Source organism: Scatophagus argus, chromosome 13 (assembly GCF_020382885.2).
Source record: "Scatophagus argus isolate fScaArg1 chromosome 13, fScaArg1.pri, whole genome shotgun sequence".
Taxonomy (NCBI): Eukaryota; Metazoa; Chordata; class Actinopteri; family Scatophagidae; genus Scatophagus; species Scatophagus argus.
This window is the reverse complement of record NC_058505.1, coordinates 18652472-18660734: the sequence shown is the minus strand read 5'-3', so window position 1 is coordinate 18660734 and position 8263 is coordinate 18652472. Positions and strand designations below refer to the sequence as shown.

Genomic DNA, 8263 nt, shown 5'->3' with positions numbered 1-8263 from the left:
TGGCTTCTGCAAGTCAACCAAGACCCTGTGCTTCCCATGTAGTACATGGTGCCCAGCATGAAGCATAAAAAGCACCAAAAACCTCTCTTGAAACAACTTCCAAATGCAGAGCAATAAGAGCTTTTCTTTCTGACTGATTATTTGAGAACAATGCATGAAACTTACCTAGGAGGCATATGCACATACTGTAACAGGCTAGGATTTGAACTGATTTGATTTTGAATATGGAAGTAAAAAGTAATGGTTGCAGTAAAGTCAGCTGACAAACCCAGGACTAAGGTTAATGAAGAAAATGATGAAGTGATTTTTGAGAGCGTACAGTCTTTACTATCTATCTCTTTGTCTCCCTTTACTCAGTGGGTCGTCGTTATCATAATAGCTCTTAATTACTTCTGATCTTGATCACACGCACCAGATACGTAAATCAGCCGACATGCTGTTAAGTACTGCTAAGTATGTGGCATCCTGATCTCATTAGCCTAACAGCTAGCTGCTAATGGTTGAATGCTACTAAACCATTTAGCCACCACAAGCTTTGCCTGCTGGAAGAGGTTAAACCATTTAGCACCACTGATAGCTAAACACAACAGCAGGGCAACGATCATTTGTTTGACAGACCAGGACACTCATTTAGCATATCACTTTAAAATAACCACGTGATTTCATTTATATGTTTTGAATATTTTGTCAAGGTTAGATTTCAAACATAATGTTAGAGTTATTTGATACCTGCAACATTATTATAAATTTGCTTTCATTATATTGGGAAATGTCCATAATATAGCTATGTGTTATTTGTGAGTAAATAAGGTACAATGTTTTGTGCTTGTTGAGTAAATTCATTGTTTGCCCACTGGAAATCTATAACTTGAAAGTCAACCTATAAATCCCATATCCCATCTAACTCCTATCTAAGTCCTATCTAGTCCCACATTAAGAGCCTTCCACCCTTGCAGGCAGACTGTTTGACCCAACAGGCGTCAAACTCTGGCCTCAGGAAGAGCAGAATTACTGATTACAGGGCCTTAGGCCGATGTTATTGCTACCCTTTTTTCCCCATGATTCTCCTCATTGGCTTGTGCTTGTTCTTATTTCCTCTCCTCTCCACCTCCGTTTTCTAGAAGGTAACTAGCCTGTCTCCACGCTGTAGTTTTACTTTTTTTTCTAGACTCTAATCACTTTGTTTCTTTTTCATGCCATGCAAGACAGCATATTTATCTAAGATAACAGCTGGGTTTCCCCTCACTTTCTGGGTGATGGAGGATAATTGCTGTTGGTGTGCGTGTTTGTCTCAGTGTCCCCATGTTCAAGTAGATTATTCCTGGCTGTTCAGAGTACAGCTACTGTTTGGACAGGAACACAAAAACAATGCGTAAGCACGGACATGTGGGTCTCCAAATCAGAGAATGGCAGTGATTGTGCAGCTCATTTGCCTAAAAATGCCTGCACACATTTGCATGGAATAAAGAAGCTTCCCATCAAATTAGTGCAGAGTATGCAAAGTTCCTGATATGCTGTTGTGTGGTTCCTGTGAAAATTCCTGCATCTGTTCTTAGCATCAAAGTAAAGCAGGACCTGTAAGAGGCTAATACATTAAGTTAGTGGTTCTCAACCTTTTCGTCTGACTTATTCCCACAAGCCTGTCAGATGAACTCAAGCAGCTTACCTCGTCATCAGTACCATCCAGTCAATTCAAAGGAACATTCAAATATGTCCCTTGGAACTGATTTTAACCTACTGTCAAACTATTACTTTAAAGAAAGTAATAATGTTTGCATTTGTACCACTTGGTGTAGTAGAAACTGGACATTTCATCCATTTATCTATCAGGGCCTGCTTTTAGCTAACTACGCTGTCGAGCAATGCAGTTTAGCTCCAAGCTTACGCTGTATTTTGCACCATGCATCCCTTTCCAGCATTTCCAACTACTCACAGGCCTACTCCTTTTAACTTTTATCTGCTAATTTATACTTTTATCCTACTAATTTATACTCTATTCAAACCTTTATATCCAAATCTTTTCATATGGAATTCAACATTTAAATCCTATTCATACTTTCCCACTTTTCCAACTCTTATGTGTTCTTCAGCTGCTTTTCCATGCAAATTAAAGCCAGCAGTGTTGTATAGCATCAATTTTTCAGCATATAGCATTCACACGGCAATTCCCACAGAAACTGCTTGTTTGGTTTCATGAGCGTTGAATCAAAAAAAAGGGACAAATGGCAGTGAGCTGGCCTGACCCATCACGAGCAATTTGGCGTTCAGAATCTTGCCTGAGGACACATGTGGACAGTAGGAGGTGGGGATTGAACTATCCCCACCTCCATATATATATATATATACAGTATATATATACAAATCTCTACAAATCTATCTCCCCTTCCACAACGAAAAAGAACATTTGAATTGAAAGCATCTAAACAGGGTAGAAAGTAGAAAACTGAATGAGACATATTTTTTGCAATGCTTAAGTTTCCAGGCAAGATAACATTGCTTTAGTGAACAAAAAATAGACTATTCTAAGAGACAAATTGTTACTTTTAAACTTAGAAACACAAACAATTGAGCAAGATAAACCACTTTTTATCTCTACTTGGAAAACATTTCAGTGTATCCAGGAGGAGATGCCTTGGCTGTCTCTGTCTGCCTGCTTAACTGTAATCTTAAGTAATTGTGTTTAGAAAACACTTGAGCTGGTAGACTTCCTCCCTTTCAGAAAAGAGTCACAAAAAGAGAAACCTGAGCCCAGGGCAAATCTTTATCTGCATCTGTCTCTATTCTTGGTTACTTGTTTTTTACATGAATTGGGGTTGTGATAATTCCTTTGATTGAACAAGATAGAGCATAGCTTTTTTCCACAGTGGAGATCACAGCATTTTTCAGTGGCCTTTATTTTTTACATTTCCCAAATTATAGTTCAGTATATTGAAAGAGGCTTAATAGAACACAATAAACAGGCAAAGAAGACTAATTCAACCTCAAGGTAAAACCACTACTGACAAGGCCAAACACTAAATTTCCTAAATAAGTGTTACAGAAATATGATAAGAGAAACCGTTAAAGAGAAATTTGTCAGGACACGTGTAGCTCCATGTCATAGCCATGTCCACTGCAGAGTGAAAACAGAGGAAGCAAGTGTCAGGTTTTTCCTCAGGAAACAGAGTCCATTTCCATTTGGCTCATGGACAGAACCGGAATTTGTTTTGCGTAAGCCCGGCAGGTTAAAAATAACGACGTATAAAGGCAAAGAGCTGCAGGACAGAGGCTTTCACAACACCTGCAGGAGCAGAGAGAGGCACTGGTGTTGGCATTGGTCTGTTTGGCTTAGTTGCAGTTTGGGGTTTTAAAAGTCCATCCAAATTAATCACTGTAGGACCAGTTGCTGCTTACCAACTTTTTTTCCTTCTCACTTCATTAAATGAGACCAAAAAAAGAAAGAAATATCACATTATTTATGTTATGTTGGTAACATTTGAACAGATAAATATTCCCTTTGGTCGGCAGAAAGTCATGCGCAGTGAAATGTTAAGTGTGTTATCTCACACTGTGAGATGATTTACAAAGACACCAGGGTGCTTTGACTGCCTGTTAGATCTGTAATGTCCGAGCTACCAAGTTAATCATTTTATTTTAGTTACAGCAGATTGTGGTTACGATTAAAAAACAAACACCATTCTAATGGTTGCACTGAGATGTGGTGGCAGACACAACAGATGCTTATGATATTTTTGTGAATTTGGGGTCTTTGGCTATCTGGAAGTTGCATGAAGTTACATTAAGTTTAAAAAATATTGCAGTATATATATATATATATATATATATATATATATATATATATATATATAATTTTACCTGTTGTAATATGGTCACTTTTAATCCATTATTATTATTATTATCATCATTATCTTAGCTTTATGGTCCAAATTGGTGAAGAGTGCATAACTATAGCTATGGCCCTGATTCTAGTAAATAGCATTTGGGACCTGTTATGACGCAATCATATTATTCTGAATATGTAGAATGTATCTGCCATGTAGAAAACTAAAGTCTCTTCACATGAATTTGAACTAAAAAACAACTCATGGCTCAATTTCAAAGTGTGTTCTGCGGCAGCATTCCTCTGTCAGCACCCATCTTCCCCGCACATTACCATAGCAATTACAGGGCTTCTGGGGGAAGATCATTAAGAAACATGTCGTCCTTTGTTGACAACGAGATAAACAGGTTGTTTCGATGAGCCGCCGCTTTACACGTTTGTGTTTGTGTTAAACATGCAGGGATCAAGTCGGGACAAATTAACGAGGTGTGAGCGTCTGCGTGTGGGTTTGAAGAGACTGGGACGAAACTGTAAAATGAATGTCTTAAAGATTTAGTCTCTGCTGGGCTGAGGGGCATTGATGAAAGAATTCCCAAGATACTGAGAGAGGTTTGCGCTGGAGCATAAGGAAACTTTAAGGGTCTTTTACGCACTGGAAGCATCCTGCACTCCAGAACTTTTGCCAGGTTTAGTGTCGCCCCCTGTACCCGCCTCAAGAAAGAAGTTTGGTTTCCCAAGGGACAGCAATAAGATGAATTACTGGACTGAAGCTTAATTTGACACCTTTAGACGTCACACGCTTATTCCCACACGTTCTCACCCAATACTGAAAACACGACTGGAAAGCTGCAGATTTTTAAATATCCCCATGACTAAACTGAAAAGGAGAACCGGTGAAAACAGTTTCGCGTGTGCTTTGGAAGACGTGCCCTTAACCTCCACAGGCATTCATATGAAATCACGGATGATTTTTTTTTTCTCGCCATAGTTTATGAACTTAAGTAACTTACCTGTTTGATGCACCTGAATGCCATTTTCTGTTTGTTTGCTGTACTTGCCATTGAGGGGGAGGTGTGTGTATGAGTGTGTTCGGGGGGGAGTAGAGGCCACACCTCCCGGTATTGATAAAGGACCTATAAGAGGCTTCATCAGCACTGTTGACACTCAGACTCAATCCTGGAACACTCCTGAGCTGTCAACACTACCAAATAGGTTCTATATGGACAGAGAAGAAACTCTCTGTTCGCGATTGCAGTTTTAAGTTGTTGCCCTTTTTAATCTAAAAAAGCAACATTTCGGTCAGGATGGCTGCAGCTGACGCGATGATGTCTGTCATAACATCTTTTCCGAGTGTCCAGCCGATGGAAGGAAAACACGTCGACAATGTAAGTTCATGATTTTAACTTTGGAATTTGTAGTATTTTATTATTTTTGTATGCCTGAAGATCTGATTGTTCACGTTAGATTCTTGGTTCTCTAACTTGGTTTCGATTTGCTCCTTCTGTACAGCTGTGCAAGGTGGCTGAGTGCGCACGGGGCAGCGCAAGAGGTGGCGCAGACCAGCCGCTCATCGAAGTTGAGTTCAGCATCGTGCAGTCTCCTGCTGTGCCTCCCAGAGACGACGACGAGTTGGGAAAATTCTTGGATCTTGAATTCATTTTGTCCAACACCATCGGCTCGGATGTTGGAAGCAACAGCAGCAACGGTAACATTTCTCCGCCGCAGAAGCAGTGCGCGTATTCCCTGCCCGAGTCACCCGACAGTTGCAGCGGTAGCTCTGTGCCGGACTGCAGCGAGCACCCTCCTTCTCACCTGGCAGCGCAGAGCTATCACGGCACAGCGAGCTTCACAGGCCCGGGCCCAGTGCGCAGTCTCATGGCGGAGCTTCTCACGCCGGAGGTGAACTACCCAGTGGACAGTTTATCGGACAGCGCAGGCAAAGTGAGAGACGTGCGGGAGTACACCGAGCTGCAAGCGTTGAATCCTGTCACTATTCCAGTAGTAGCTACGTCTCCGCCACCATTTGGATACAAAATTAAAACCGAGCCTGTAGGTCAATCTTGTATGATGGCTGCAGGTGGAAGGGACTTTATGGGACAAGTGTATGAGAGACACCAGATGCACTCCGTGCAACCAGCTTTTACGCACCACCAGGCTGCAATTCCAGGTTTCGGTGTACACCCCATGCATCACCCCGAACCTCAGGGACACACAGACTGCCATTTGGCTCAAATGAACCCTATGAGCTGTGATTATCCCAATCAACACCATCCCCAAAGCCAATACATGAGCGCGCACTACCAGCAGCCGTACGCACACCAGAGTTTGCCACAGTTTCAAGGACAGTATCGCATGCACAGAGAGCCTGTCCGCGTTCACCAGCAGCATCATCCGGCGTCTGTACAGGGCCTGATGCTCACCCCTCCCTCGTCGCCATCGTTGATGGAGTTCTACGCGCACGATGACGTAGGGATCATCAAACAGAAGCGAGGTCGCAGGTCTTGGGCCAGAAAACGCGCCGCGACGCACAATTGCGAGTTCCCTGGCTGCGGGAAAACCTACACCAAGAGTTCCCACCTCAAAGCCCACATGAGAACACACACAGGTGAGCACAGAACTACAAATGCATTTATTTCAATTGTCAGTGGTTCTTCACAAAATTCTGATTTTGTAAGATTGTGTTGTTCGTGCAATTTAAAGCCTGTAATTCAAACAAAGTCCTTGTCTTGTGTCTCTCAGGTGAAAAGCCGTATCACTGTAACTGGGAAGGCTGCGGCTGGAAGTTCGCCAGGTCAGATGAGCTCACCCGTCACTTCAGAAAGCACACTGGACACCGACCTTTCCAGTGTCACCTGTGTGAGCGCGCGTTTTCCCGTTCAGATCACCTTGCTCTCCACATGAAGAGGCATATGTAGTCCAAATTTAAGTTATGGACACTTTTGTTTTGAAATCCATCATGGGATCATGTCTGGAGCATCCGAGACAAAACGCATTTTGTTCATCTTTCCCAAATCAATGAAATAAAACGTTCCTGTAGGGACTTGTGTGCCTTGACAAAGAGTTTAAAGCAAACTTATCATACCACAAATTCATCTCCATATCCAGAACTTTTCAAAAGTCAAGTGCCTTTCCATCAGAGAAACAGAATGAATGCTGATGGTTTCTGTATATATCTGTGGATATATGAATATCTGTGGCTAAATTATAGTACTCTGTATTTAAGATGTTCTTCATTCTGTCTTTCAGATAAGTTATTAATTGTTAGTGAGTGACTTAACAAGATGGCTTTTGCTTCCCAAAAGGGAAAACTCACTGTGGGCAGGACCCTGAATGTTGTACATATGTAAATTGTATTTTTGTAATGTTTACATTGCTTTTATCTTTGATACCACTCAAATCAGATCAGGGTTTTTACTAAGATTTTTAAATGTATTTTCTCAAGGTTGCTGTTGGTTTACACAATAGATATTTTAAATTTGTCAAGTGTTCAGACCTTGTTCTGATCTGATTCTGATCTTGTTGACAAATTCAGGTACTAAAACTAATTTTCAATCCCATTTTGAGAATCCCAAGCATCATGTGTCAGTGCACCCTCTCTTCACCCAGTTCACATGTTACAGCTCAGTGTGCCTAATTAGTGTGCCATTAACACACATGTATTTTTTTATGGAAGATGTCTTTTTTATTATGAATGAAGAAATCCTCTGCAACCAATGGTTGGAAGTGTTCTACTTGAAATTGCCTCTCAGATGTATATTTTTTCCCCAAGAATGCAATTGTTTTTATGTGCTCAGAAAATAAAAGTGCTTTAACAAAACTAGTATATGTCTGCCATTGCCTTTTTCCCACTCACAAGTCGTTCCAAGTCCAGATCTTTGGACTGATACGGGTTTTGACTTCTTTTCATGCATTCTCAGTGCTGCATCACCAAAGACAAAGTGTGCTGTAGTTGAACACAAAGGCTCAGGAGCCACTTTTGTAGCTGACACTGACTGAAAGTTTTTGTGCTCCTCCCCTTCAAAACTTAAATCCCAAATCTCCCAAAATCCCAAAAGTCCAATCATTTCAGCATTTTAATAAAACACAGTGATCTTTTGTCTGAAGTGATACAACCAATGAATTATATTATTAATATTATTCCCTCCTCTAAAGAAAGCAAGCATCATGGGTCGAGAGATTCAAATAAAGCCATATGCCAATGTGCATATTTAGGTGCCTCTCAGACGTTGGATCACTGCTTATCAGACACTGCCCTCTAGTGGTCAATCATATAACTTTCTCCTGCCATTGGATGTTAACTGTTTTTAAAAGACTTAGAAGTATGTTGTACATCCAGCAGTGATAACGACAATAAGCTGAATGTACAAACAGGTTTGTTTGGTAGCTGGCTTCTGGATCCTTTATACACAACTGCAGAGCTGCCATGCATGGCTACTCACATCA

General features: G+C 41.1%; 1 protein-coding gene across 1 annotated transcript; it reads left to right on the top strand.

Annotated features, from left to right (window-relative positions):
- Window positions 1-4968: 4968 nt before the first annotated feature.
- Window positions 4969-7640, top strand: klf17 (Kruppel-like factor 17). Its single transcript, XM_046409161.1, has 3 exons — window positions 4969-5205; window positions 5330-6425; window positions 6560-7640. The coding sequence occupies exons 1-3, from the start codon at window positions 5125-5127 to the stop codon at window positions 6733-6735; spliced, it is 1353 nt and encodes a 450-aa protein (XP_046265117.1). The 5' UTR covers window positions 4969-5124; the 3' UTR covers window positions 6736-7640.
- The last annotated feature ends 623 nt before the right edge of the window (window positions 7641-8263 follow it).

Excerpts from the sequence above, each read along its gene's own strand:
- klf17 (XM_046409161.1), top strand. The coding sequence starts at position 5,125 with ATGGCTGCAGCTGACGCGATGATGTCTGTCATAACATCTTTTCCGAGT. Across the intron at positions 5,206-5,329 it reads AAGGAAAACACGTCGACAAT|CTGTGCAAGGTGGCTGAGTG; the intron begins GTAAGTTCATGA and ends CCTTCTGTACAG. Across the intron at positions 6,426-6,559 it reads CCACATGAGAACACACACAG|GTGAAAAGCCGTATCACTGT; the intron begins GTGAGCACAGAA and ends TGTGTCTCTCAG.